Genomic DNA, 13842 nt, shown 5'->3' with positions numbered 1-13842 from the left:
GTCCAAAAAGGTTGGGACCAAACTTGTACTATTACCGAGGTCAGATAAAATGCTTTATTAAAAAGACACAACGTCGAACTCTTTCAAATATTCCTTACAAGTGTCACGATATATCTCTAAAAGCTCGTATCTTTTAAATCTTTTATCTTTTAAAGAATTTTCGAACGTAAGTTTGTAGGAAATTTTTTCATCTGACCTCTGCAGCGCTTAGTTCAAGTTCGGTCCGGACCTCGTTGGGCACCCGGTAGATTGCACCGCGTTCTGTTTATTTGGACGAACCTGGGCCGCTTAAGTTAGCATAAAGTTTCCCCGTATCCGGTGGAAATTATTATGCTTTCATAATTCCGCCTATACAAGGTACGTAGTGGCATCCTCGGTCTGTTGGCGTGATTAAAATCCAGTAATTTCCCACTCACCGCACGTTGATTTGCAAAGAATCCCCGGGAGCATTGTTAGAAAGGAAAGTTAAAGCTTTCAGCGCGAAACGTGCACGCCAGGCACATCCACCGCAACGCATCAACTACAGACTATAGGGTCGAGACCATCTTCTTCACCGTTACAGTTTAGAATACGGCAAACAAGTAACTGTAATTACCATTTGGCTGCATCTACCCGTAAGTAGTTGCCGGTGCAGCATAAGTATTTGGCATAGAGTAATGTAGACAGTTGTAAAAGCTAATGGTCGTTGCCTCGACGTGGAATAAGGCTTGGAGGTACGGTTACAATGGCGAGAAATAAGAAATTGTAGTCGCTCGAATAAAGAAGCAAACGGAGTATTACGTCTTGAATAAAGAGCGATACGTTCTTACGCGGGTTACGATTTAAGCTTTCCATAAAACGAATACGTCCTCGCGGTTTCGGTGAACGGGTCAGAGCGTATCGAATTTATGATCGGTCGCTCGAGTTCCCAATCAATCGCATCCATCTTTCTTTTTAACCGCGACCAACGCGAGCAACGCGTTCGAAGTACTCGGTAAGATCGCATTGAGTCGTCACGGCCGACGTCCTACCGCAACATAAGTATTTGGCACGGAGTTACGCAGACAGTTGTAAAAGTTAATGGTCGTTGCCTCGTTGAGAACCAGGCCGGAGTACCGCTTCCCAATGGAAGAAGTAATAAATTCCGGTTGTGCAAGCAAAGAAGCCATGTTTCCTCTCTTAAACGAGGAACAATATCTTCATCTTTCTTCGGGTACAAAAGCTCCTACCGATATAATCTGTCTCCGACGATGAAGACGCCAAACGGGACATAATATATATATATATATATAATATATATATATATATTCCGGTTAAAATTATTATACTCGTTGTTCCGATCGAATAAAGTCACTTACTCTTCGGGTACCCGGAGTATTTGACACAGAACGATTTGGCTAGTTGTTGAAGCTTAATGGTCGTTGCACCGAGAAGTTACGACGGAAGATGTAATAAATTGCGGCAAGTAAAGAGAGCAACACTTTTATTCTTCTTGGGAACGATTTAAAGCTCTATGGAACGATCTGCTTCCCTGTAACAAAGATGAAGGGCACTCCCAACTAACGATCCCGGTGAGATTCTGGCCAATCGTAATTGTAATCCTCTTATTGCTCGATGGTATCGATTAAACACAGTTGAAGACTTTCTTCTTCTTGATTAGAGTTAACGTTTCTCGCTAATATTCTTCTTTCCTCTCTGGGGCGCTGTGTGCGTTCCCTCAAGATATTTTAATCAGTTCTTAAACACTTTAACTTTTATCTGGGGAACAACAAATATCGTTACAATATTATCTCTTGTGGCGGTTCGTTGTTAAGACAATTCTAACAGGAGGTGTCCTCGCGTTACATTACTAAATATCGCAGTTAAATTCCACTCGTAGGTTACAAAATTTGAGAGGTTCGTCAGTCATAGAAATTTTCATCGCTAATTAAATTTTTAGACTCCACTCGATGTTCCTGGATTATTTGCGTCCGTTTATCTAATACTTTGATTAATTCTTGGCGGAGTTTGGGGCACGTGACGTGACGTTGCATAGCACGTGGCGCCCCTGGGGCAATTGAGCGAGTTGTCGGGTACCTTCGGCCAGCCCTGATTGTCATTCCGGGCCGTGGTTGTCGTTAAGAGCACGTTCAAAGGCCGCGGTAAGATCGTCGTTGAATCGTCGACGCTCAGTCGTTAGAGAACGCAATCAGACAGTGGACTCTCGTCATCGACCAACACGCATTCAGGACACGCTCCCTGCAGATTTGTATACACGGCAGTTTCGTTGCATCCACCTTCCCCTTAGCGAGATATCGTTAGGACGCGTTTTACCTAACTAGCTTTTACGATATTAAGTCCCGCCGTTCCAGGTCGACCGGATTCACTTTACCCAGTTCACGCGATACCCATCTGTTGGTGCTCTTAAATAAATCCCAGGTTGGCGAACGGCGACGCGGTGGATGCTCGAAACGGTTGATTAAATTTCGAATTTCGTTAATCCTTGTCCCGGGGCTTTCGTGGCCCCCGCGTCTTCGAGGCAGTACGTTGTTCCATTTGGCGAACCGCCGTTGAAATATGCGTGCGAAATTACAGCCACTGGCCACCGAAAACCGCACACAAATTTTTCCGACCCCGCGTTATTTCCTCTTTGGAACTCGTAAAGAATGCAGTGTCGCGAACGCGCTTTTTTTTGCCCCCGTCGACATGTTTACCATCCGATTTTCAGCGAAATACGGGGCAACGTTGCTGTTCGAGCGACGCTGGAACCTCGATTCTCCGGAATAGTCGGGAAATGGACCGTACTAGCCGAACTTATGCGTTTTGTAGCGAAGAAAACTCAATTATTCTACCCTCTCTCGTATTTGGTGAATTCTTGGGGCATTTCTACGTTGATCGACGCGTTGAAAATGAAATCTACAGGGCAGGTATATTTATTGAAATATATTTATAACCTTGATCGATAATCGAAATGTCCGACTGTTCTTGACGTTTGACAATCTCGGTGAAATGTTACAAAATAATTCTTCCTATCAATAGTAAATATAAAATTAAAAAATTCCGGGGTTCGACCAAGTCCTCGACACGTACGACGCGAAAAGTCGAAGTACGGTTTTCGTTCGCTGTGTCTCGAAGTTTTGAAAACAGTCCGTCAGTGATCCCGTATCGAATTTCACATTGTTAAGCAAGTTATAGCTGGTTAAAGCTAACTGTACACAAGGTCGGATATTACATTATGAAAGTTTAACCGTCGGACGGCGGAAGATCCGTCAGTTAAGCGGAAAGCGAACTTGGGTCAACTTTGACCCGCGATAGCTCTTCATCCACGGATTAAATCCGTCAAACTTTTAATATTGTATCTTGTCTCTCGCGAAATAACATTTGTTTATTGAAAGTAATTCTTTCGATGGATAATAAAAACAATTTTGTTCCTCGTTTATAAACGAACAGTTCTTGCGCGAACACGCAGGCAAAGACCGACGAATCGTTATTAAAAAGAATCCCGAACGATGAATCGAAACGTTTAACGAGTGAGGGGAAAAGCAGAACCGTGCTTGTACAACAGGCGGTCGTTTATTTATTCGAAACGAAAATTGTAACAACGGTTTAACCGGCTTCTTCATTCCGGCGTTCTACTTTTCCGGTCTCCCTGCTGGTTTGCATATTTTTAAGGCCTGCTTCCAAAGCAGCAAATGCCCGAGAATATCGCCCGGGACGTTCCTTTCCGAGTAAATAAAAAGCACATAACTGAACGAAACTCCGTATTTCCCAAGATTTAACTGTTGATATAGAATCCGTTATCAACGGTTTACGCGCGGTTAGAAAATAGCGGGCATTCTGTTCCGCAAACTTGCCTTAAGAATTCGTCAAAAAAAAAAAAAAGAAAAAAAAGAATTCCTCTCGCTTTTAGACTCCGAACTGGAACAGTTTAAATAGAGTTTCGCGACGAATAAAGAATCGAAGTTGACAATCGTATCATTCACTCGTTGCCCGGCAGTCCTATTAATTTAGCTGTCCGAGCTATCAATAGATTTCCTCCTCGGAGTCCGACTTGAATTCTTGGGAGGAAACAACTTCCGTTTACAGTTGTCCGTCAAACTCTTCGAGAGCTGACAATCGGGGAAACTTTAATGAACAGAATCTGCAAGTTTCGCTGATATCTGCGAAATATTGTTGCGACTATAACTGGCGACTTGAATTAGGGAGTTCCCAAAGTCGCTCCTTACCTCTCAAGGCGGTTCATACATTTTCCATTCGGTACTAATTTGCATGCTAATTAACAAATTGCGACTCGATCTTCGAGACCACCGTTACTACAATTTTATAACATCTTCAACTCGCAGTATATTTTTTCCAATTAATTTAATTAAATAATTAAAATTCATATTTCTATTATTACAATTTTGTAATATAGATCACGATATTATCAGAGATTATTTTGAGTGCTAAGCTCAATGCTTCGAGTTTAAATGTTTTCTTACGTTTAATCGAAGGTTTACGTTCTCTCTAATTAATTTAAAATCGCGTCAACGGCACAGGCAATTAAGCACTGTGTGTAGATAGATTGATTTATGTTTCTATTATTTGTGGACCAACCTAATGGATTTGCAATCACATATTTTTGCTTTTTCGAACAAACTGAGTCCCCTGTCGGGTGAAATTCGGTGCAAATAGGGAAGATGTCGGACTAAGGGCGCGGGAATTTGGCGAACGGTCCATTATTGTTATTACGTCGCTGTGCTTCCCAATATTGTGGGAGCGAACAAATCTCTATGGACGTCGGGTGTGAACGACAAGTGTATTGGACAAGTGCGGTGGAGATCCCGTGGATATGTTTGGGTTTGAAGGTTCGGGGTGAAGTGTGTCTGGAGAGACTCTAAAAATGTACGCGAAGCCTTGGGCATACGGAAACCATCGCAGTAAGTGCGCTGTGTGCGCGACGGTTCAAGAGAGCCGCGCGATTGAGGAGTTGGTCAGTCTGTTGAAGAATTGTTGGAGAGTCCGAGGTCGATTGCTAGTACGCTACCAACGAATGAATTCTTCCATCGAGCATTTCTACACCTTCGCCAGATTGTTTCGAACGGGTTTCTCGCGAACGATTTTTCCGTATCTCGAAACCTACAAAAATTAATTTAGAAAAAAATATCGTGGTTCGTTTTGCGTGTACTTTTTGTAGAAAAATTGCGTACCGAATGTAGGAATCCTTAAAAAGTCTAAAACTATCCGACGTATTGTACGTTAATTATTTTACTAACTTTTACTGGGGGTTTCCCCCGTGAATAAATGGATAATAATCATCCGCGAAAAGTCCAACGAACGTCTTCCATTTTAACCGATTACGCGCAACAGAGGTAAATACATATTTAATTTAATAGAAAAAGTAATATCTGAAGTTGCAGGTAGACTCGAACGGCCGACCAAATCAAATTAAAAGCTACAATTCACATTCCCGACGCGTTTCGCGCGTAGAACTACGTGTATCTACTTCCATTAGCGTTGCTTCTGTATTAATAATACGTCTTTATTGCGCCGTAGTCGTGTAAAATGTTCATCGACGAATTGAATAAAATATGATATGTAGATGCAGACATAAATATGTAATCAAGGTTGGAAAAGCGGGATCCCCGAGCCCTGCGTGCTGTAATTAACCTAACCTGCGATTAACCTTAATCTACGAATATAATTTACGATTCGGTGTATTAACAAGATTTCGTTGTTATCTTTTCCTACGGCGTCGCGTTTAAAACTTCGAATGGATGTTTTATTATTATACTGCGTCGATAAAGCTGTATTTATTGCGCCCGGTTCGAGTCGTTTAACAAGTGCTTTAATATTTACTACTTTCATTATCAATTATTACTTTTTAGCGTCTCGACGGGGCTGGTAGTAACACGAATATCTCTATATTTAATTTCATATATTATATAGAATTTTAATTTTAAAATAGCCACCTTCGTTATTCATTTTTTTATCAATAATTTTCGTCTATCGCAATTACAATTTCGATAGAGATAAATATATCGAGTTGTTAAAATTCACGCGGTCGTTTTCCAAAGTTAAATCGTTGCTTTCGACCCGTGGTCTGATCTACGTACTCATTGTAGATTTCGAACTCGTCCGAATGATACCAAGTATTGCAGAGAGAAGAGAAAATTAGTTCCGGAAGGAATTGCGGGTCGTATTGGGTCAGACATTTTAGTCAGCCCTCGTAACGTCTGCGAGTAAGGAAATATTACTCGACAGTGTCCACATTCTACTTATTCATTGGACTAAATTCCCTTTAAGCCGGGACCTTTCCCTCTATACTTGGCGCGCATGCAACGGCTTAACACGGGGCGTTGTATGAATTTTATTTTACCCACGAAAAATGCTAAAAACAAAATTAATTCCGGAATATTTATACGCCCGTGAAATAATTAATATTCAAATTAAACGATAAGCGACTGTGCTCCTCCGGTGCTATTAGGCGTTCCGGTGAGAAAACACACCCTAATCCCGAAAAAATTTACAGGAATTCTTCTTCTTGGACTTTCGATCGATCCCATTATGCGAGAGTTAAAAATACAAACGATAGAAAATCCTAGAGTTTTACAAAATGGAAATCGACGTTATAATAAAATAATCTATCCCTCGAACGTTAATTTATCAACGAGTTTGAAATTGTTGTTCGTTGTTTGGGGAATAAAATTTGCCCAATTGGGGTTGCCGGAAATGTTGAAAATAGCCACACTCGAAAGCTTTTCGATTTTTCGAACAGTCTAGGTGTTTCATCGCGTTTATTATTAGCAGCCCACTCGTCTGAACCGACGAAGCATTTAAATATTTACAATAGGAGAATGGACAAACGTTTTTATCTCCAAAAATAAGAATCCATCGTGGTGTACGAGCCAGGCAATAGCTTTTGCAGGGTTTACTCGTCTGTTAGAAAATCGTTCAAGAACTGTCTGGCTAGTCGCTTGAAATGGGACGGTGCACCGTCATGCATAAATCACATGCGACGTACAACATCCAAAGGAACGTATTCCAGTAATTCAGACAATTGATTACTCGAGAAATTGACGTAAGATTCGTTCGTTAATTGCCCGTTAAACTCCCGCGAGGATTTCCAGAATTATACAAAATTTTTTGGAGACCAAAGCATCGTGCAAGAATTACACCTCGTCCCTTCTGCGTTTAATTTCTCCGTAGCACGTGTGTTCGCCTAACCTTCGAATTCTAATTTATGGGGGACGAAACGTGGAGTCATGACTAAAAAATTTCACTCCCGTCCGTTCATTTTTACGACCAGGTTTGTAGCCTGGAATTGTGTTCTGAATTAAAATTTTAGATTAAAACGTTACGGGACCGCGATATTGGTATTTGCAATTTTTCAAAAATTAACGCAAGCTTCTACATTGAAGCAAACTTGCTCGAATATTCAAAAATAAAATTGCTTTATTCCATTTTCCATAACTTTTGGACCCCTAAAACGATGCAAACTGAAATTGTTGCACACGGTTTCGGTTTCTCCTATTCCCCGGTTGGTTTAGTCGAAAGTTTTTGCGCAGGAGTGGGGGGGTTGTAGCGTGTAACTGACAATGAAGAAGTTACACCATATCCAGGAACGTCTCGCGTTCGGGAAAAATGCGACGGGCGGGGGCGTGTAGACGACAGAGCGATCAAATAGGCCCGACGCTAAACAGAAACACCTGTCTGTTGCAGGAATTTGCTCCGGTTTGCGAGAAGTGCGCATCCAGATACCGACGGCCGTGAAGAAAGGTGACTCGGCGATACTGAATTGCTGGTATGACACCGAGGGGGATCCTTTATACGCCGTCAAGTGGTACAAAGGGGGTCGAGAGTTTTATCGCTACGCCCCGAAAGAGACCCCGGTCGTCAAGACTTTCCCCATCGGGAACTTGACGGTGAAGGTGAGCATCCACTCCCCCTCCCCTCTCAACCTTTTTCCTCAACCCTCTTTCTTCTTCATTTAAACCCGAGCCCGTGCCCCGCGGGCCTCTGTTAAATCTTTCGAGAGGCTGGGGCGCCGCGACGAAGAAAACGCCCCTGGCCTCCGGGAAGACCAACGTCTCCGGAATTTATTAATAATATCTGCTATCCAATATACACCACTTCCATAAATTAAAGGATTTTACGATCGCGAAACATCGGTTTTTCTCTCTTTGCTATCCATTTGGCGCCACCGATCCTAAACGCGTGGCCATTTTTAATCACTTCGCGAAGAAAGATCATTGTAAGTTACTATCAAAGATGGAGGATCTCTAGCGTTCTCCTAGTCGAAACTTCGTTCGTTTCCCTTATTATACTTGTTCGTTTCAACGCGTTCACTGACACATGAAAACTCTATAATATTCTGCAGGAGTAACGTTTTGATTTTAGAACGTTGTATACTACATATTTCCCTCGACATAATATAATTTCTTGATCCTAGAATTCTTTCAATGACATTATTTCTTACATCTTTTTAGCATTTTGTACGTAAATCGATTTTTCTCGTCTTTGAAGGAGTCAATATTTAAATTAAAATTCTTATTCGTATTATACGCGTGGTCCCAGAAATACAAATATCGGTTATCGGCCATATTGACACGGATGAAAGTCGGCAAGAGATGCAGAATTCGATAAAATTGCGGTGGAACGGTAGGTCCGTGCCCACGCTAACCGTAGTTACAATATTAGCTGCATACGTTCATAAACTTTCGCGGGAAGAGAGGTCAGAATTTGGGAAATTATGTTTGGTCGGTACGTGTTAGTAACCGTACTGTTTTAACGAGAGTGGCCGCGGTTGAGTGGCAGCGTAGGCTGTGTGATAACTTTTTGACCCGCGAGTTGAAACACCGTTGGAATAAATTTTTCATTGCATTATTAACTTTCAACGGGTTATTGGTTCATTATTAACAAAACATTTTAATATTAAATACGAGTGTAATAACGTGTTTCGAACTGCGAGTGATACAATTTTACTCCGTAACGTTGCATACAATCGCGTGAAATTTGAATACGCCGACGTTGGTAGCATTTATTTCAAACCAAATTGGGTTTTTAAGCGATCGTATAACAAGGAATTAATTCCGACAAATACATCGGAATATTCTAGACAGTACGGATCAACAAACAAAATTTGAAACATTTATTCTGTCCACGTGTCGAACGTACCTTAGCTTATTATTGTCACTTGATATACCATGAATTACCTGTGCACCTGTACACGGAGTAACGATAAGCTTGGTCAGTTTAAAAGTTACAGCGCTCACAGCGAAGTTTTTTCAATCGCATATAATTGTAAATGAGAATGTAAAAAATTGTCATTTTTCCACGGATGTTCATGATGCTATGATAATTAATGTTTCCGTTGTGCGTGTGACAAATTTCAGCCGATTATATGCAAACGCGTGGAATACAATTATATCACGTTCAATTCATAACATGTTACATTGCGCTCGCATTCGATATTAAAATGTTTTATTAATACCGAATGAATAACCTGTTGAAAAGTTAATAATACGATAAAAAATTTGTACCAACGGGTTTTTAATTCCGGGCAAAAAAAGTCGGCGTCGCAGCCTCCTGCGTTTCCGCGTTCTCGTTAAAACGGTACAGTCGCCAGCGCACACTGCAACGCGAACGCAATTTCCTAAATTCTGGCCCCATTTTTCGGAAAAGTTTATGGACATGTTCGGTTAATATTGTACCTACGGTTTTCCAATTACCAGACTGCCAATTTCATTCAAATCGACGTCTCTCGGAAACCGAGTTCAGCCCTGGAGGCTTCATCGAAATCTTTTCAGGAAATCCATGGCGACGTCCCAACGAAAAAACGTCCCCGCGCTCCATATAAAGATTAACCTAACTTTCTATTTCATCCCTAAAATCAGGGAGCCTAGAAATAGAATTCGCAAAACTCTTTTATCCACTGGTATATCGTTCAATATATAAACAATTGCGCTAAAAAAATATATAAAAATAAACGCGATTGTTTATTTAATTCTCTAATCAATGAGAATAGCGTCGGTACAAAAATTTCTGCGAACGAGCGTTGCGTTCAGAAAATGGCGCGCGTGGGATGAAGCGTATAAATGGCGGGAAATTTAAACAGCGGGGAGACTAACCGTGCCCCACGGGGCTGCCGTGGAATCTTTTGAGAGAGGCCAGGGCCGAAGCAGCGATGAAAAAACGCCCTCGGCAGAGGGAAGACCAACGTCAGGGGGATTTATCGCAGTCGAGAAGTTGGATGGAACAATAACCGAACGTTTCTTCTGAAATATGGCGCGCTGGATATCGCTGGCCCCCTACCCCCATCTCCACCCCCCTTGTTCCGCGGAACTTTGCGAATTCGAGTCGGGCTTCTTAATGAGCGGTAACAGAGGGGGATGTGCTCCGGCGTCGCGGGTTGGACGCATCGATTCGTGCACGCCCCGGCTGGTATTTTTACGACGAGACCAGTGCATTTAGGGGAAACGAATCGTTCGCGCCAGCCAGCCAGCGAGATATCGACGAATCTATAATCGAGACGGTCCCTACGATTATACGCGACGATATCGTAAAAACGGCCCCCCTTCCTCTCCACCCCCTCACGCGATCGCGCGTCCGGAACGATGTTAACACGCGTTTATGGAAAATTTCTCGCCCTCATATCTATTTCACGATTCAATCAACTGTCGAAATAGTTTCCGTCGATAGCCATCATTGTTAGAGAATTTTAATTTTCCACGTATAATATTCGCTAGGAAACGGTCCGGGGAACAAATCCTCAGGCTCTTGGATCTCTTAATTTCAACCATTTTACATTCGATGTTCAACTATTAGACTGTGGATTCACCATAGTTTTCAATACATCGTTATTTTTCAAATAGAAGATTGAAAACCACGGGTGTGAAACTCATTAGTCTAGAATGCAGTATTATAATATAATCTTAACGACCAAAGTCCTGACCAAACCAAGAAAAATTTCTTTTCCAAAGCTTGTTCTCGTCTTGTAAAGGGAAAAATTTGTAATGGTTAAAAAATGGATATTTGCAGGGCCGTAGAGGGGGTTGCAATTGCTTGGTCGCGCCCCCCTGGGTGTCCTATTGCGGTCCGTTATCATGGCGTAGATATACGACAGCCTCCGGGGGTGGATGGAGAATTCGTACCGACACAGAAGTCGCGTTAGTCCGACCGGATGTACAGAGGCCACTTGACTCGTTACTTTTCGCGGCAGACGGGCGTAACGAGGCTGAAGTGACCGTTCAATATTTGCTTTATGATGGCAACTCTGTCGTTTCGCTGCTCGTTGACTTAGCATTTCCAGAGGGCGAACGACGTTGTAATTGTTCGATGGTATTTCGAGGACGATCCGATCGATTCGACATCGATCAACGAATATCTGCCTCGTGTTTCCGCGAGGATGTAAATGAGCTGCAGACACGATTCTAAGGGTTCTGACAACCGCGAATCGGAAAAAGAACGACTTAATAGACACACGTCCGCGGCGTAATGGGTTCAGAAATATTCTTTAGTTTGTAGGTGAGTATGTAGTTCTTCATGCGACTATGTATACTGCAGAATGGCCGACGTCTCGTGAATTATTAGGTGATCTGGGAACGAATATGCCGCGTTATAGATTCTTCCAGACCCCGTCTTGGACAGTGGTTCGTTCGTACTGTCGTTAGAAGCGTTCGAAACGTTTCCGCGTGTTCTCCGGCATAGAAAATTAATCTCGCGTATCTTAAATAGCATCGAAAAGCAATTACAAACCGTCGTGTATATTCGACTTCGAACGGCTCGCGAAATTAAATTCGCGATAGAATCAATTTTACTCCGCGGTTCGTTCGATTTCGCCGATCGACGGCTCGTTTTTATTTGTTAAATGTAAATACTTTTGTCGACGTTTAACCGAATTTCTTTCGAAATTCGTCGATTGTTAACCGGATAACTCGATTCGCGTGGCGCTTTCGCGGCGATAAACGCGGTCAATGCGACCGAACCGTGGAATGGGGAGTAAAAAAAAAAGGGGGAAAGATTGAATTATATCCGTCGCGATCAGCTGTTTCGAGCCCTCTCGTTCCACGAGAAACTATCTCAAAAACGTTTCGGCGTACGGCACGCCTCGTTTAGCGCGCCGGTAATTCTCCTGGATACGGAAATAGTTCGTACCACGTTCGATGCAATACGGCGCGGCGCGATCCGCCATCGCGTTTCGCGCAGAATTCTTCCTGCAAAACAGGAGTTCCGGGGGGCACACCGAAAGTTTCAAACGGCCATCATTTCCCCCGCGAGGCTTTACATAATCCTCCGTTCAACATGCGAGTGTCTCGTTACTCCGCGCTAATAGCGCGTTGTAAAATTACAAAGAACCGGGCGAAATTGCTTTTTCGCCGTGCTTACTAAATCCTCGCGAGCGCGGGGGCGATGTCGCGCTGGCCCTCGCCCGGGCTTTGCGGTCTCGCGGAGCTATCGGCCACCACGAGCGACAGAATTTCTCGCCCAGACGAGAAAGATGGCTCCCGGGGACAAACGGGACGAATAAATCGACGCGAAACGCGAAACTGTCTCAATATGGAGAGCCCCACTTTTTTTTTTTTTTTTTTATTCACCCGACATATAGGCGTAAAACGGAACGTTCCGCGAATAATTAAAATTCTTTCAACGCAAGTGCTCGATATCGAATATTTCATCTCGAAATTTGCATCGGAAACGGTCTTGTTTTGTCGCAGAGCGGAGTTAAATTTGCTTACACGCGATTTTATTTAACGCAAAATAGCCGGTAAAGATTTGAACGGATCTCGGGTGAATTCGAGTGCCAGAAAGTCTTTCCGAAGAAGTCGTAAAATTTGACAAATTGCCAAGATCTCTACGTGTTCATTGCATAGCTGCCAACGCGTATAGCCTAATTAAGCGGAGCGCGGAGAATTAATTCAATTAGGTTCCATGAGTTATTAACGAAATAACGAGACTGGGTTCCTCAATGGACCTCAGATCGTATAAAGATTAAGCAACTGGTTCCTTGAACCACCTTTGGAAGTAGTAATAATGAGATACGTGGTTGGGAAGAGGAATTATTTTATTAATAATTGCATCGATCAGATGTACAAAGAGATAGAAAAAGGCATCAGGTTTAAAAGTGTAGATTTTAATGGGAATTAGAATCATGTATTTTTTTCTTTTTTAAGTGAACGAACGATCGGTGATAACGAGTGCATCGAAAAAGAGTATTTAAGCAAGTTTAATCGTCGTTGGTACAAAAACGTAAATAGTAACAGTATCTCGTGTTCGGTTATTTGGTTTCAACCAACGTTTGATTGCCTCCCAGATACTAGTAATCCAACACCTTTGTTGCAGGTGTATAAAGTCCCGAACAATCACCTCATCATAGGTGGAGTGACAGCGGACGTTCACCTGCATGAAATTATTGACTCACTGTTCATACTAGTGAATTCCCGGGGTCTCGGATGATAAGCAATTTCGATATTAAATCAGGGGAGTTTTTAATCCGTGAAAGTTATAAACGGAGAACTTAATACGAAATTAACAACTCAAGTAACGAACAAACATAGATTCAGCTCCGTTTCAGCCATGAAAATTCATCCACGCGGGAGTACTGCACGGCCACGTAGAAATATCGAGGTGTGGTCAGACGCGCATACAAATTTTTAAACTCGATTATCTCGGAAACGAAACATCGTACGAGAAAATGTTATCCCACATCCTCGACTTATTTTGTCGCGTAGGTTCTACGATCTCTTGAAAAATTTCCCGTAGAATGTTACGTTTTCCAGATAATCGAGTCTGAATATTTACAGGATCGTCCGACCATTATTTGCTCGTTCTACTTGAACCGAGTCCTACTCTATTCCAGGCACTTTTCCTGGCAACGGAGCTTCGTACGGTAAAATTTTGCTCCAT

General features: G+C 42.4%; 1 protein-coding gene across 2 annotated transcripts in view; it reads left to right on the top strand.

Annotated features, from left to right (window-relative positions):
* Positions 1–13842, top strand: part of LOC143351631 (cell adhesion molecule 2-like) — a 102673-nt gene that overhangs the window by 55857 nt on the left and 32974 nt on the right. For both annotated transcript variants that reach the window (XM_076783407.1, XM_076783408.1), the window contains one exon: positions 7660–7868. In XM_076783407.1, coding sequence (XP_076639522.1) covers positions 7660–7868 — 209 coding nt within the window. The remainder of the gene's footprint in view (positions 1–7659; positions 7869–13842) is intronic.

Source organism: Colletes latitarsis, chromosome 2 (genome assembly GCF_051014445.1).
Source record: "Colletes latitarsis isolate SP2378_abdomen chromosome 2, iyColLati1, whole genome shotgun sequence".
NCBI classification, from domain to species: Eukaryota; Metazoa; Arthropoda; class Insecta; order Hymenoptera; family Colletidae; genus Colletes; species Colletes latitarsis.
The sequence above is the reverse complement of the archived record's forward strand: the minus strand, read 5'-3'. Positions and strand labels throughout refer to the sequence as shown.